General features: G+C 49.6%; 1 protein-coding gene across 1 annotated transcript in view; it reads right to left on the reverse strand.

Annotated features, from left to right (window-relative positions):
• The window catches only part of WDR48 (WD repeat domain 48), a 535,194-nt gene that overhangs the window by 432,900 nt on the left and 85,011 nt on the right, over positions 1 to 17,283 (reverse strand). Inside the window, exon 3 of the mRNA XM_086941452.1 lies at positions 3,021 to 3,099. Coding sequence (XP_086797578.1) covers positions 3,021 to 3,099 — 79 coding nt within the window. The remainder of the gene's footprint in view (positions 1 to 3,020; positions 3,100 to 17,283) is intronic.

Genomic DNA, 17,283 nt, shown 5'->3' on the forward strand with positions numbered 1-17,283 from the left:
TTGGAAGGGGGAAAACAAAGAAGGGAAACTGCAAACCAAACTAACCCGGAGTGCCCCACCCTCCTCCCAGTATGAATCTTATTTGTTTCATGTATACCCGCTGCCCATGTGCTCTTTCCCAATAGGGAGATGTGGCTATATGTGTGTGTACACTAATTACATAATTACTGTCGGAGTGCTATGGTCAGTCTGGAACTCCAGTGTATGAGCACATTTTATTTTATCTACGGTGTTATTCCCCAGTGAGGTCTTCACCTGTGTCACCAGTGTTCTGTTACAGCTCAGCCAGCATTGCATCCCAGCTTGTGGCAATGGGGACTTGCCGTAAACCTAATGTCTCCTCTCGTCTAATAGCAATGCTTTCGGCCTTGGCCCATGCTAGCACTGAGTGGCAACATGCTTGCACATGTGGCGAGTCCGGTGACTTCCACCTCTTAGTAATCAACCTCTTGGCTGCTACTATTCCTAGATCTACGAATCTAGAGGTCACCTTAGTGTTGGGGGTTCTACGGAATTTGTGTAGGAGGTATGTCGGCCATTCAAAAGGTTTCTCACGCTCGGTACAGGTGTTTAGTATAGTTGCCACCTCTCTCCAGTATGTGTGAATAAGAGTGCAGTGCAGCACCAGAGCATGTGTATCAGGTCGGCATTTAGAGGGTTGCACGGTTAAAGTACTCACTGCTGCTACAATTCTTTCATTATTCTTTACTCCCACTAGGACTCAGATGCTCATTGAGCGCACTGATGCTCCTAATATTGGGTCTAGTTGGGCTGTGTCAAACTACTGTGAATATTAGAAGTCCTTAAATATGTCACTCTAGTACTGGTCTTTGCAGATTCCAAACTGTTTTCTGTACTACCCAAGTATTGGCTTTTCATTTTATTTTATGTAATGCTGAACCTTTCCATTGTTTATTCTTCTTGGGGCAGTTTAATGACCTGTCTTGTTGGTTAGGGTTTCCCTGCTGATATTTTCCAATGTTCCTAATGTCTCTGTATACGGTCAAAGTAGATTTACATTTACATTTCTCCAAACTCAGTGTTACCTGTTTTGCCCCCTCTGGCTTGCCTGTTTTGACATGCAAGGTAACATGCAACACACCACATACCTCCAATCCACACTACATATTTCCACATCATGCAACAAAATTTAACAGCACACCACATAATGCAAGTCCACAACACCAATACCATTCCACATAATAAACTCCATAACACACAATCAAACTCCACATAATTTCAGTACACTCAATACCATTTAATTACTATCCACATAATTCCACAGCACACCATGCCACATATTTCCACTACACAACTCCACACCACAGAATTCCATGCAACACAATTGCACAAATTACACTACAACCCATCTATCCCTCGCACTTCCACAAACCTGTCATCTCTCCCCCACACAAACACTGCCCCTCATCTTTCCCCTCACACTACCACTACTCCCTCTCATCTCGCAATCCCACTGTCCCCTCTCATCCCTCCCTCAAACTCCCACTCTCTATACTGCCTGCTCACACATGCTACCTTGCTGTACCGCCTCATGCGGTGCACTGGTCCAACTCTCGCCCCGATACCTCTAGGTACCCCTCCCACGCATCCCTCCTTCTCATACTCACTCGTCCCGCCTCTTGCATATGGTTTACTTCATGTCTTGGAGCACATTTTCTTTACTGTGCCTTTTCAAGGTTTCTGTCCTTCAACCCCATGCTCTTCCCCTCTTGTAGGGTCTTTTCTGCATACACAGCTGCTCCCTCAAATGCATCAGTGGCCTGCTCTCCCCGTATTTCTCTCACTCTTTCTGCTCCTCTATATAGAGATTGTTTACCACTTCTTGCTCAAACTACCTATCCCTCACTATCTTCCTTTCTATCTAGTCTGTACAGCTCTCAGCGCTATCTATTCACCATACCACACATGCAACAATCCAGTCAAAACAGAAAGGCAAGGGATACAAAACAAAACTTTTATAGTGAAACTATAAAATTAACTTTTGTATGAAGATATTTTGGATGTAGATGCAGTGAACTGATTTTTCTGGTGGGACAGGACGGAACAGCATGGGGAACATCGCATGAGCCATGTAGGATTAAGAAAGTGGTGGACAATCATCCAGCCACAGTGAAGGGTAAATGTTCACCACTGCTACACTTATTCAAATGCTTACGCTGGTCTTCAAACTCGCAATCTAACCCACTAGGCGAACCGGCACAAGCACTTGTCTCACCTTCCAGTGCTAGAAAACACATGGCAAATAGTCGAAGCATCTTGACTTGGGCATAAGTGGAACTCTAACGGCTTGAAGGCCTGTGGCAAAGATTCCAAACCAATGCTACATCTGAAAGTGCCAAGTGCCATAACACAGGTTTGCCAAAGGTGTTTCCTACCGCAAAAGCTTGGTATATCGCTCAAGGCTCTCAATCAGCACCGCAGGCAGCTTGGTTGCAGTAGGGGAAAAGTTCACTCTGGAACCAATCCAGGTGTTTTATATACATCTGCAACAAATCCAAGTGTAATGACCCAGGATGTGAGGGAGCTGCCAAAGTCAGAACACAATCAATTCCAGACCACCCTCAAATGAAGTTAGCATGACTTCCTTGTCAAATAGGTACATTGAACACATGCCATACTGCAGCTAATTAAACAGTCTGAATAAGAGGGTGGGTTGGAAACAATCAATGACATTTAATGAAGAATAACTGTATTTATCTAAGCGTAGTCTATTTTTAAAAACATGGTTGGACTGTCTTTAACATTTACAGACTGTGTTTCTAGAATTTAAAATTGTTCTTGGGTTAGAACACGATAAAACAAAATACAGCAGACATGCTCAATTTCTAGGGGCTAGACATGCCATGATCAGAAGCTAAAGCTGCCAAGAAGCAAAATGTAGCCGGACCTAGAACAACCTGACTGACATTGATGCAATAAGACGTGAAACCTTTCTAAACTGTACAGATCATGCAAAAAGTAACAGAGTTACTACATTCAGCGAGGAATAAAATACTTACATGTTTTTCCATTACAACACAGCACAATGTCATTTACCCAATCAGTGTGATGCTCCATAGACACTATATAAGGGTCTTGCTGAAATAAACACCAGAACATGTATTAGAGGACTCCACTCCAGCACATCTGGTGCGACATTCATCACACAGAAAACACTGCATTAAAAACGTACGATGAATCATGGAAATACATTCAGTACGTAAACAATACTTAACCTGTTAAGCAAACTGCAGTATCCATTAGTGTGGATTTTATGTCAGGACCGGAGGCTCCGATTATGCTTTTCTCTCTTCGCTTTAATTTCATTAACCCTTTCGATGCGGATGACAAAGCCAGCTCGTCATGGGCGTTACTTGCGCTGCGCGCATGACGAGCTGGCTTTGAAACGAAAGCTGCGATTTTCAAATGTCAGCACGCAGCGGGAAAACCCGCTAGCGCGCATGCGGTTAACAAAACACAGCAGCCAGAAAAGCAATATTTTCTCTCACAAAAACAAAGAAAAAACGCCATAAACACTATCATTTTCAACAACGCAGTCTATGAACCACAAGTCCCATCAGACTCTGCCATATCACAACGTAGTCTTTTCTCATGGTCTATGGCCTTCCAGTGAAAAGGTCCTCCATCTTATGCAGCCCTCCTCTTTCTTCGCAGCTGCAGCTGGAGATAAGTGCTATTTTTCTTCCCTTATCTGTTTCTGTATGCTTTACAGTGTTGGGCCGGTTATTGTGGGGTCGTAGGTTGTTGCTGCGACAGGCAGGTTTCCTCCTACAGATTCCCTGATTTTTTCGCTGCGGGAGTGTTTCGAGCTTCTTTCGCGGCTGGCCCATTTGCGGCAGCGCTGTCTGCCCGCCAGGGGGCGTCAGCGCGTCTCATTGCTCCCAGCGCGGATCTCCGTTCTGAGGAGATCGTGCTGAGGGAGCTGGACGCGTCGGAGCCCGTCTCCCTGCCGCCACACATTGAACGCCCCCCTGGGGGTCTGTATTGTGCACCGAGAGTGTGGTGACGCCCGCTGGGCAGTAATTCCAATCTGTACACTAAACACCTACGGGCGGTCGTTTCCTTTTTGCCACACACATTAAAAGTGAGCTGGGTGGCGTTGGTGTCGGTGTTTTGGGGACACATACTGTCAGCAGGTAGGGTCCTGGGCAGGATGGAGCTGGATAGTTACTACGAGGAGGAGGAGTCCACGCAGTATTTGCCTCTCGACGATTTCTTTGAGGCAGTGGATAGCTCCATTTACAAGTGTGTTACTGAGGTGGTTGCCCCTATGGAAGAGCGCCTTTTGAACCGCATTGTTGCGGAGTGCGCCAAACTAGTTCAGGGTTCCCCAGTGCCCCCCCCCCCGCCCCGATACCAGCTCAGGCAGGGGGTACCAGTCCCCCTAAGAAGGTTTGTGCGGAAGGGATTGCGGATGGGGCGCAGGGAGTGGACTTTGACGTCTTTGAGCGCTTAAAGAGCGCTTTTCTGGCTAAGACCGTCCCACTTGTGACGACCCCTCCCCCAGCAACCTGACCCGGCTTTCTCTACGGCGCCACCTTCCTGTCGCACGACGGGGTTCGCAGACAGACAACGATGATGAGGGGTCTTCTCGTTCTTGGAGTTCGGCCAGTTCTTCGTCCGCATTGCCTCAGGATGAGTCAGGCATGCTGGACCCGGATGAAATTATGCATCCGCGCTCTGCTGCCTGGGCACCCGGGGACAAGGTGGCCAAGTTCGTGGCGGGGCGCCTCCAGAAACCCCTGGAGAAGGAGGCACGGGGTGTCTCCAGGCGGAATGTCCGCGTCCAACGCTCGAAGGTAAAGTAGCCCTGACTCCAGAGTTGGACTCTAAGATGGCCACCTTTTTGGCCAAGTATGTCCAGGATCCACGAAAAGGCATAGATAGGTCCTGGCGTTCGTGCCAGGACAAGCTCCTCGACGCCATTGGTCCCATGACGAAAATCCTGGATATGGCGGAGGAGGCTAAGGTCACCGGTTCAGTCATTTCCCCGGAGGTCTTGTCCAATTGGGCGCAGAGGGCCATAATTTTCTTGGGGGAATGCCAACTGCGCCCTCTCTAAGGAGCGCAGGCGGTCCTTACTAATAAAGTTGGATCCAAAGCTTGGCGATCTGGCCTCTTCAGAGGCGGGCGCCGTGGCCCAGGGGGGCCTGTTTGGAGAGCCTTTTGTGAAGGAACTCGGTAAATTTGTTGCCACCTTTACTTCGTTGGATAAGGCCCAATCGAGCATTAAGAAAGTGTTCCAGACACGTTTCTCCCAAGGGGCCGGTCGCGGTAGGGGCCGCGTGACCGGCCGTGGTGGCCAGCAATCTGGTGGCAGAGGACAAGGCTCCGGACGGGGACAGTACAATTCCTCAGCGAACTTCACTAACTTTTACCCGACCCGAGCGCAACGTTTCCGTGGCCGAGGTGGCTACAAGAATGGTGCCAGAGGTGGCCGTTCTGACGGTGTCAGGCCTGCGGAGCAGGTTCGCATTGGGGGTCGTTTGGCGCTTTTTCTGCCTGCATGGCAACGGCTGACATCAGACGCATGGGTCTTGCAGACAGTAAAGGGGTTCCATATAGAATTTTACGACCAACCTGTTCAGGTGGCATGCCCAAGACCAATTTCCTTTTCTGTTGCCGATGCCCAGTAGATCGACTAAGAGGTAGCCTGTCTCCTGGAGAAAGGGGCCATTTGTCGATCCACTCGGCATCCCAACGGTTTCCTCAGCAATGTCTTCTTGGTAGAGAAGACAGACGGCGGTCGACGCCCGGTAATAAACCTGAAGGGATTCAATGGTTGGCTGGTTTACCGCCACTTCAAAATGGAGGGGATTCATCTTCTTCAGGACGTCCTCCTTCCCCGCGATTGGATGGTCAGATTGGACCTCAAGGACACGTACCTGGTGGTACCAATCCATCCTCCCTATCGACGCTTCCTCCAGTTTCTCTGGCGGGGTCAGATTTACGAATTCGTGGCTCTTCCTTTCGGTCTGTCTTCAGAGCCTTGGTGTTTCACAAAGGTGCTTCATCCAGTAGTGGAGACTTTGAGGGGACAGGGAATAAGAATGATGGTGTACTTAGACAACATTCTTCTTATGGCCCAGTGTCCCCAGGTCCTAACGGACCAGTTACAGCGCACGGTGTCCCTATTGGAGAGTCTGTGATTCGTCATCAACGGACCAAAATCAGTCCTTTGCCCCATTCAGAGCTTGGTTTTTCTGGGGTTCGTTGTGGATTCGGTCCAAGCTTCTCTGAGCCTTCCACCACGAAAGATGGCAAAGATTCGGCATGTACTGCTTCAAACTCTTTCCAGGCCACAGACTTCACTGCGTCAGCTGGCCCGAGTGGTAGGCCTCCTGTCGTCGTCCATACAGGCGATTTTCCCCGGGCCCTTGTATTACCGGGCCTTGCAGCGCCTGAAGGCGCACAGTCTCCGGAGGGGTCTGTCCTACGACCAGTCGGTACCCCTGTCGGCGGAGGCTAAAGAGCAGATGGCTTGGTGGTTGGCACATATGGAGGGCTGGAACGGGCGTGCGATTTTCGGATCCGCCCCGGACTTGATCATAGAGTCGGACGCCAGCAGGTCTAGGTGGGGTGCACGTTGCGGAGAGTTCCACAGGCGGCGTTTGGTCATTAGAGGAGCAAAGACTGCACATCAACTGTTTAGAGCTTCTAGCGGGCTCCTTCGCCGTGCGCTGCTGGACGGAGCAGCGGGCGAATGCGTGCGTCCTGTTGAAGATGGACAACGTTTCGGCAGTCCGCTATGTCAATCGTCTAGGGGGTCCCCGCTCTAGGGCTCTGGCGGACCTAGCGAAAGACCTCAAGGACACGTACCTGGTGGTACCAATCCATCCTCCCTATCGACGCTTCCTCCAGTTTCTCTGGCGGGGTCAGATTTACGAATTCGTGGCTCTTCCTTTCGGTCTGTCTTCAGAGCCTTGGTGTTTCACAAAGGTGCTTCATCCAGTAGTGGAGACTTTGAGGGGACAGGGAATAAGAATGATGGTGTACTTAGACAACATTCTTCTTATGGCCCAGTGTCCCCAGGTCCTAACGGACCAGTTACAGCGCACGGTGTCCCTATTGGAGAGTCTGTGATTCGTCATCAACGGACCAAAATCAGTCCTTTGCCCCATTCAGAGCTTGGTTTTTCTGGGGTTCGTTGTGGATTCGGTCCAAGCTTCTCTGAGCCTTCCACCACGAAAGATGGCAAAGATTCGGCATGTACTGCTTCAAACTCTTTCCAGGCCACAGACTTCACTGCGTCAGCTGGCCCGAGTGGTAGGCCTCCTGTCGTCGTCCATACAGGCGATTTTCCCCGGGCCCTTGTATTACCGGGCCTTGCAGCGCCTGAAGGCGCACAGTCTCCGGAGGGGTCTGTCCTACGACCAGTCGGTACCCCTGTCGGCGGAGGCTAAAGAGCAGATGGCTTGGTGGTTGGCACATATGGAGGGCTGGAACGGGCGTGCGATTTTCGGATCCGCCCCGGACTTGATCATAGAGTCGGACGCCAGCAGGTCTAGGTGGGGTGCACGTTGCGGAGAGTTCCACAGGCGGCGTTTGGTCATTAGAGGAGCAAAGACTGCACATCAACTGTTTAGAGCTTCTAGCGGGCTCCTTCGCCGTGCGCTGCTGGACGGAGCAGCGGGCGAATGCGTGCGTCCTGTTGAAGATGGACAACGTTTCGGCAGTCCGCTATGTCAATCGTCTAGGGGGTCCCCGCTCTAGGGCTCTGGCGGACCTAGCGAAAGAGTTCTGGGAGTACTGCTTGGCGCACCAGATCTCAGTGACGGCGGAGTACTTGCCGGGGCAGGCCAACCAAGTGGCGGATTGGCATTCGCAACACCTGCGGGATTCAAGCATGTGGAAGCTGGATGCTCAGGTTTTCCGGTGGTTTAACAGCCTCTGGGGTCCGTTTTCGGTGGACCTCTTTGTGTCACGCCTCGATCATCAGCTTCCGCGTTTCTTCAGTTGGAGACCGGATCCCTTGTCGGAGGCCACGGATGCCTTCCTGCAGGACTGGAGCCAGGAGACGGGGTATGCTTTTCCCCAGTTGTCGATGGTGGTGCGGATGCCAGCTCGGATCCGGCTTCTGGGATCAGAGGTGGTGGCGGTGACACCGTTTTGGAGGTCTCAAGTGTGGTTTCCAGTTCTTCTGGAACTTTTCTGGGATTTTCCGATCCTACTCCCCCCGTTTCCTCATCTTCTTCTGAACCCGGACGGGGAGCAATACCCACTCATCCTTCGGGGGTCTCTCCCCTCATTACATGGAGGCTTTCCGGAGACGCTGGACGCTCCCGGGGCTTTCGGGACAGGCTCAGGACCTGTTATCAAAGGCCTGGGCAGACAGCACGACAAAACCATACCGTTCCGCGTGGACCAAGTGGCTGCATTGGTGTCTTCGACGGGACTTCGATCCCGTAGTCACCGAAGTGGTTCCCATGCTAAATTTCTAGATGAATTGGCTAAGGATGGGCTGGCTTACTGTTCCATCAATGTGATTCGGTCGGCGATCTCGGCAGGACATGGTCTGGTGGATGGTGCCCCGATTGGGGAACATCCGTTAGTCTGCCGTCTCCTTCAGGGGATTCGCCTTTCGTTGCCTCCTGAGCCGCGGTACTCCGTCCTTTGGGACGTCAATTTGGTGCTAAACCTTTTCTTGTCCTGGCAACAAAACAAATATCTATCTCTGAAAGAAATTTCCGCCAAGCTTGCCATGCTGTTATGTTTAGTCTCATGTCGTAGAGTGTCGGATGTACGCACCTTGGATGTTACGGCGAGGGTTTTTTCCCCTGATGGGGTTACGTTCACTCTTGGTCGTCGAACCAAGTCGGCATCAAGAACGATCTCGTACCCGGCGTTTTCCGATGTGCCCAGGTTGTGTGTGGTGAATTGTTTAAAGTCATACGAGGATATGACGCTTGACTTGCGCTCTCCGGGCGAACGGCAACTTCTGATTGCTTTACGGTAGCCACACAAAGCAGTTTCATCTCCCACAATTGCCAGATGGGTGAGATGGATCATGCAGGAGGCGGGTATTAATACAAAGCAGTTTGGGGCACATTCGGCTAGGGGCGCAATGGCATCTAAGGCGTTCACCCTGGGCGCCCGATTGGAGGACCTTATGCGAACGGCGGATTGGTCCTCGGATTCCACCTTCAAAAGGTTTTATTTCAAACTGGTGGTGGATGTGGCACAGCTGGTGGTAAGTAAGCTTTGAACAAGCATAATCCGAGCCTCCGGTCCGGACATAGAATCGAAATTTGCCTGGCGGCGTAATGGCAAGTTTCAATTCTATTAAGGACTCGGAGGCGAGGATTATCCCTCCCACGGCACTGTTGGTGCGAACCCACCCGTATGGACGTAAGTAAACTAGTTTTTACTCTGTTTATGATTCGGATGTTGTTCAATTTTGACAATATGCTGCGGTGGCCGTCTGTTTGCGGAAAGATTAACTCATCGACGTTTCTTGTTTTTGCAGGCAACGAGGGCGCTAAACAAGATCAGTAAAATTCAAGCGTGCCTTATGCGAAGAAAGAGGAGGGCTGCATAAGATGGAGGACCTTTTCACTGGAAGGCCAAGGACAATGAGAAAGGACTACGTTGTGATATGGCAGAGTCTGATGGGACTTGTGGTTCATGGACTGCGTTCTTGAAAATTGTGTTTATGGCGTTTTTCTTTGTTTTTGTGAGAAAAAAGTCGCTTATATTGCTTTTCTGGCTGCTGTGTTTTGTTAATGAAATTAAAGCGAAGGGAGAAAAGCATAATCCTTGCCTCCGAGTCCTAACTAGAATTGAAACTTACCGTTACGCCGCTAGGCAAATTTTGATTCGGTTTCATGACTAGAGCAAGCATTTGGTATCAACCTTAAATCGACAAACAAAAAGACAGCCACCAAGACAAACCGAAGCTGTAAAACTACCTTCCTTAGATGTCCCATAGACAATGTTGTCAGAAAAAACAGTGAGGGCAGATAGTTGCAGTATCTACTTCGACCCGTTTGTGGGGGTAACGTGATATCTTTTTAAGCGCTTTAAAAAAAAAACCAAAGCTTTTGTACTGTTCTTAATAGTTTTTATTGATTGTGATGCACAGTATTTAACTGTTTGAGCTCACCTTGCAACTTCCTGGTGTCGAGCACTCTTCCCACCCCGGTCCGACGCGGCCGTTCGTGCCAATTGAGCGGAGGGCAGAGAAGTGGCTGCGACGCATTTCCAGTTCCCGGCCTGGGCTGCAGTTCGCGGTCTAGCTTGGAGACGCTAGACCCCAACTTAAGGCACGAGTCTGAGCGGACGCGCCACCGGCGCGTCAAAAGCAATCCCGTCTGCACCTGGCCGCAGCCTAGGGCCTGAACCCCTGCCCAGTTAGTAGTACCCAGAAGTTAAACTCTGAGCAACTACATACACTATGCCCCCCACCATCCTAGAGCAATGTAGGCACAGAAGACCGATAGGTTTCAAGCCCCGGAAATTTAGCTACTGCCCTTATGTAATAGAGATGAATACGAAACAAACCGTGATAGGTCAGAAGTTTAATCTAACTCTGGCCAACTGTAGATCCTCAAGAAGCACACATTTGTAATCCCTGACCATCTATTAGACAATTAGCCAGATGTTATGTTTCTTACGGAAACCTGGTTGAACGAGGATTCTGCACCTGAGATTCTGGAGGCTCTCCCACACAACTATGGGATTGCCAGACTGGATCGTCAAAATAATAGGGGGGGGCAGCCATCATTCCTAAGCTATCAGAACAATGCACTTTAGAGTTGGTTAACATCGCAGCTGCAAGAGAAGCAGGCTTTTTTACGATCACGGCTGCTGCAAACTATATTATATAAGGCTTTTTAATCTACAGACCACCAGGTCCTACCATCCAGTTTGCATCGAGCCTAATGGAACAGGTGATACAACCTGCACTTCGATATAATGAAGTGCTTGTGCTGAGGGAAATGAACCTACACTTTGATGAGATGGCTAATACCGGAGTGCCAAGAGCTCTGTATGGTATTGCAATCTCCTCTCCCGACTCACCAACTAGGCCACCTACTAGAGCCAATCTTTGCCAACTGGTGGGGATCTAGTAATTGAAAGCCCTATTGCAATTCCTTGTGCAGATAATTATCTGGTCCCTTTTAGTGCCCTGGTAAATAATACCCCTATGCCAAAGACGACAGGTGAAGAGATACTGCATAGGAAGTGGGCTAGGTTCTCAGCAGCAAACTTCAATCTCGCCCTCCAGCAGGGTGGGCCACCGGGAGGCAATGACATTGAGTCTGCCTGTAGCTCACTAGATGAACGGATTACAGAGGCACTAGACAGAGTAGTCCCATGGTCCTCTAGCTCTAGTGCGCTGGGGAGACAGTTAAAACCAGCCCCATGGTTTAATGAAGTACTCAGGAGAACAAAGACTTCCTGCAAGCGGTTAGAATGAGTATGGATAAAAAGACTTTTCAGATCCCAGGAAAGCCGAATACAAAACCAGTCTAAAACACTAACACTCCCTTATAAGAAAAACTTGTGCCGCCTACTACAATGATAGGATAGAGTAAGCTGAGAACTCGTCTAGAGAACTTTTCACAATTTTCAAAGACATTTTGTCACTAGCCAGAACTACGGCTTCCAACAGCAGCTCTGTGGAATATTACAATTTGGTGGCAGACTTCTTTGCAGAGAAGGTAGCAAAGATTTATACTACCTTCCCGGATGGGACACATAATGGGAGCTCAGATAGGGAGAGGAGGACCAATGTGGAGGAGGCAGACTGCCTCTCCAGATTTGATCTCCCCTCCTGTGACGACCTCAATGGCATAGCCTTAAGCATTAAATCCGGTTCACCTAGGGACCTCACTACTCCTAAAGTTCTGAGAGACAGCCTGGAGATCCTAGTACCCTATACAAGGCACCTGCTTGAACTCTCCTTTGAGTCAGGAGTAGTCCCAAAAAGGTGAAAAGAAGTGATTGTTTTCCCCATCAAAAGAAAACGCTAAATGTGAGTGAGTCAGCTGGAGCACCTTCGACCAGTCTCACTCCTGCCAATTTTTTACGAAAATAGCCGAAAAAGTGGTCAATACACAATTGATGGCCTACATCAACCGACACATTTTACTGCAACCTACGCATTCAGGTGTTCCAGCAACTTACTCCGAGTCAGCACTGATCCTGCCAACAGAAGAACAAGTTACTTACCTTTGGTAACAATTTTTCTGGTCGATACAGTATATGCCTGTGGATTCTTCCCCTTATGAATATCCCCTGCGCCAGCATTCCGCAGAAACTTTTTTCCTAGCTCCCCACGCCGATGAGCTTGTCACAATGCCTTATCTCCGTTCGCGGGTCCGCATGACGTGACTTGAGCCATAAGAAGACCACGTCGGCGTGATGACGTCAGTGCCACCCATTTTCTCCGTGCCTCCGAGGCAACCGGGTGGACTGACCAAAGAGACAATGTATACATAGTACACAGTATTTACACAAATGCACACAGTGTAAAGTCAAATAGGAAAGCAAAGAAAGCAAACATTTCCTATAAGCCTACACAAAGGCAGTTAGAGGCAATACAAAATGACAATATGCAACAACCATATTAACCAATACCTCTTTAAAGGTATAAAAGGGTGGACAACGGGGAGGTGGGTGGGTCAGTGAGGAATCCACAGGCAGATACTGTATCCACCAGAAAAATCATTACCAAAGGTAAGTAACTTGTTCTACTGATGGATACATCTGCCTGTGGATTCCTCACCTTATGAATAGAATCCCACAGCAGTCCCACTCCCGGAGGAGGGTGTCCACCCTTCTATATCAAAACGTCCTGCAAAACAAACTGCGCAAAAAGGCCGTCCCTCCTCACTTCGGAATCTAAGCAGTAATGCTTCGCGGAAATGTAGAGGGAGGCCCAAGTTGCGGCCCTACAGATGTCCAACACAGGAACACCCCTGGACAAGGCAGAAGTAGAAGATTTAGCCCTGGTGGAGTGAGCTCGAATGCCTTCAGGAGACTCTTTACCAGCCAGAGCGTAGCAGATCTTGATGCACAAGATGATCCATCTGGATAAAGTGCGCTTGTGCACCTTCTTGCCCTTCTTGCCCTTCATGCGTCCAACGTAGCCCACAAAGAGCTGATCGTCCTGTCGCAAGTACTTGGTTCTATCCAGATAGAAACTAATCACCCTCTTAGTATCCAAGCGGTGAAGCCTCTCCTCCTCCTCCTCCTTGGAAGGGTGAGGGGGAGGATAGAAAGTAGGGAGGGTAATGGACTGCCCTAGATGAAAGGGTGTTACCACCTTAGGCAGAAAAGAAGCCCTGGTCCGGAGGACCATCCTTTTAGCATGTATGGTCAGAAATGGAGGCTTTGATCTCAAAGCCTGAAGCTCACTCACCCTCCTGGCCGAGGTGATAGCCACAAGGAAGACCGTTTTGAATGACAGCAGTCTCAAATGACAACTATACACAGGTTTATAAAGGGAACACATTAAAAAAGTTAAAACTACATTTAAATCCCACTGAGGCATAATGGAGTGGGTTAAACATGTTAGTAAGCTCCTTAATGAACCTTAAACCAATCAGAGATTTAAAAAGAGACGGCCGATCAGGCAAACAAAGTAATGCCGATAAAGCTGACAAATATCCTTTAACAGTAGCCACCGCACAACCCTGCTGGGCAAAATGCAACAAAAAACAAGGAACATCAGAAAGATGAGCTTTTAAGGGATCAATAGACTTCTCTCCACACCATTTAACAAATTTAGACCACCTGTAGGAGTAGACAGACTTGGTGGTGTATTGCCTGGCCGATAATATAACATCCACCACGTCAGGTGGGAGAGCGAAATAATTCAGGTTACCCCGTTCAATTTCCACGCATGAAGGTGCAGGCTCTGGAGGTGGGGGTGTAGCACCTGCCCCTCCGATTGCGAGAGGAGGTCTACCCTGAGAGGGAGACAGAGCGGAGGGTGCAACGAAAGGTGAAGGAGGTCTGTGTACCACACCCTTCTTGGCCAATCTGGGGCAATCACTATACCTTGGGCCAGGTCTTGGAGAATCTTCCTCAGAACCGGAGGAATCTAGGGTATGGGAGGAAACCCGTAAAGGAGTTGGGAGCTCCAACTAAACTGAAATGCGTCCCCCAACGCTGCCTTCCTCAGAAACTGGAGACTGCAGAATGACGGGCAGTGCGTGTTCTGAGAGTGGTAAACAGGTCCATCTGAGGAGTTTCCCACGTCCGGAAGATGTGTCGAACTACCTCCGGATGAAGACTCCACTTGTGGTCGGCGAAGTACTGCCGAATAAGACTGCACGTATGTTCAGCTCCCCGGCCAGATGATTTTCCATCAAACAATCCCGATGATCCTGAGCACTGTTGCCAATAAGGTCCGCGCGCGCGCACCTCTCTTCCTGTGCACACGCATTCCCGTGTGTGGAGTGCGCACACAGGTCACATCCCGTGAGAGAATTCACGCCGACGCTTTAACCCTTTCACTGCGGCGCCTATTCCACAGCAGCGCTAACCGGGCGGGGCGGCCGCGCGGTGACAGCATGCTGGTGACAGAACAGCTCCGTCACCAGCCGCGGTTGAGCTGTGCTGGTGACGGAGCGGTTCCGTCATGACCCGCCCCGCTCAATAGAACGGCCGCGCAGGCGCGAAATCAGCGCCGCGAAGGCGGAGCCATGACGGAACCGCTCCGTCATCAACACAGCCCAACCATAGCTGATGACGGAGCAATTCCGTCATCAGCAGGGGAGGGGTTAAAATGCGAGCGGCGCGAAAAGCATTTCCTTGATGATGTTTTGACAGCAGGAGTGCAGGTAAGGCTTGCTTGGGGCACTTCTGCATGGCTTTGGCATGGCGCTGTGCGGGGAAGACTGTGGGCTAACAAAGAGTAGAGCAAGTTTAAAAACACAGCATGAACACGCTGTGTTTTTAAACTTGCTCTACTCTTTTGTTAGTAAAGCTCGGTGCGGTGAAGACAGTGGGCTTTTGTTTAAGTATTCATGTTAATCTCAGCTCGTGAAGGGCTGTGATTAACATGAATACTTAAACAAAAGCCCACAGTCTTCCCCGAACCACACTTTACTAACAAAAGAGGAGAGCAAGTTTAAAAAAAACACAGCGTGCAAGTACACACTGCATAGCTGCCAAGGTTTTATATTGCTAAATGTGACATTTTCATAATTACAGTGTAATTATGAGTGACGTTTCAAGGAGTATGAGTGACACTTTCTTACAAGCAAAAATCAAGCAATGAATACGAGGTAACATATAAATATCAGAAATTAGACCCATTAAGTCATAGAGAAACTCTAAGAAGATCTTATGACTGGTGCAAATGCCTCCAAAGGAGGACTCATAATTAAAATGAAATAATGAAACTGTCACACATAGCAATCTGAAACCATGGCATCTATGGTGATTTAACCACTCTGTGCATTCTGGGAGGTGTAGTCTTGATGTGCCTCAGTAGACCACTTTGTATAGCACACTTGATAGCCGTGATTTGTAAACATGGTGGCCTGCTCTTTGTTTAGTGGAATGGGACACATTTTTCATTATTCAGCCGGAGCACGAGATAAAGGCGGAAAAAGAAGGGATAGAAAAACTGTAAAAGGAGAAAGCATAAACGAAAATGCACCTATGAGAGGGAAAGAAAGAGACAAGCATTGTTGGGGGGTGGGGGGGGGGGGGGGGGGGGTTGTGTGAAAAAACGGACATTAGTTATCCACAAGTCTAGGTGCTCCAGCATTCACCTACTCGTGCAGTGGGCCCCTGAGAAAATCTTTGGGCCCCTGTGCTTGTTATTTTTTTTTTTTTATCAGGCACAGTCTCTCTCACTAACTCTCATTTCCAAGAGTTGACAGTCCATGCTTCCCTAGTTCAGGGCGTCCTTCCCTTGTGGATGATTTGACCTCACTCCCCGCGAGGCCTGGCCTTCATAGGTGCTCTGTGTTAAGGGCTCCCGAACTGCTTCCCTTCCCGGGACTTTATTGGGCACCCTATCACTGTCTTTGTCTTCTGATGTTTTCAATACGATGTGGCACGCCTGGGAGTTCTGGAGCCTCTTGACCCTGGGTTTGTTTCCTGGTTTTGGAGGCCTTGTTCCCTGGCTGCAGCTGCCAACTCGGTCTTCAAGGTGCACTAGGGATTGTGGGATCCACACCTGGCAGCTCGTGGCCTCGCTTGTGCTGTGTAAAATAAGGCCACCACAAGAAGCATGCAAAACAGGAGAGAAGGAAAGCGCGGAGAGAGGGGAGGTCCAGAGAAGGGAGACTTCGGCAGAGAGGACACCATCCTGGCAGTGTCTGCCATGGACATCCCCACAAAGGACACCATTGTGCTGTCTTTGCTGCAGCTCAGCCTCACTTGTTCAAAAATTAGTTATTGCTCAGCCGCACAAAAATTAGGAATTTCAGCCAAGCCCCAACTCTGTGACTAACTGTGCCGAAAACAGTTGCAGCAGCATAAGCAACTACAATTAGTAATAAGACACTTACTTTTGAAGCAGCCACAACAACTCTGACGGGCCACCCCGCTGCACAGATGAGTTTCCCCTGAAGCAGCTCCGACTGTGGTCCAGGCCTCGAGTCAAGGACAGTGCCAATGCGGCATTTGATAATGCCCTCAGTGCTGCTGGATACGCAGCAGGTTGCAGTGTCTGCTGAGGCACTGTCACGTTGGTGGCAGACGGGCCGGTGATGACGGCATCCGCAAAATACGGTACTTAATAGTCCGATGCAAGTGAACAGTTATGCGCGGTGTGAGCACTCGGTAGAAATGGTCTGCGCAACCTCGCGTGGCGGGTGAATTAGTTACATTGTAACCTCACCTGCCTGAGCCCTGTGCGAGTTGAGCCAGCCCCCAAATACAAGCCTGCAAGTTGCTCGCTCCGGGTGCTGTCAGCTTTCTGTCTGTAGTGGTAATTTACAGTGCTCCTGTTTGTTTTGAGAGCCCAGGGCTCGTCAGGCTGACGGAGCCCCGCCCCAGGGAATCGCAATCACGGATTATGCTACATTGTGGCAGTTGGAGTGAGTGCGAGCCTGCCAACAGCCTTAACTCTGCTGGGAGCCCCACGCTGGCTGTAGGAGCATCGAGCGCACCCTGGACGGCGCGCTGCCACACTCAACAGTGAAGCAGCACTTTTAGTGACAGCTGAGACATGCATATGCGTGACAGTGCATTTCAGTGCAGTAATGCGGAATACCACACTGAAATGCATTAGCCTAACGCACGATGTGTGATACTTGGCAGGCTAACGCTGTGTTTTTAAACTTGCTCTACTCT

This window comes from Lissotriton vulgaris, chromosome 10 (assembly GCF_964263255.1).
Source record: "Lissotriton vulgaris chromosome 10, aLisVul1.2, whole genome shotgun sequence".
Classification (NCBI taxonomy): Eukaryota; Metazoa; Chordata; class Amphibia; order Caudata; family Salamandridae; genus Lissotriton; species Lissotriton vulgaris.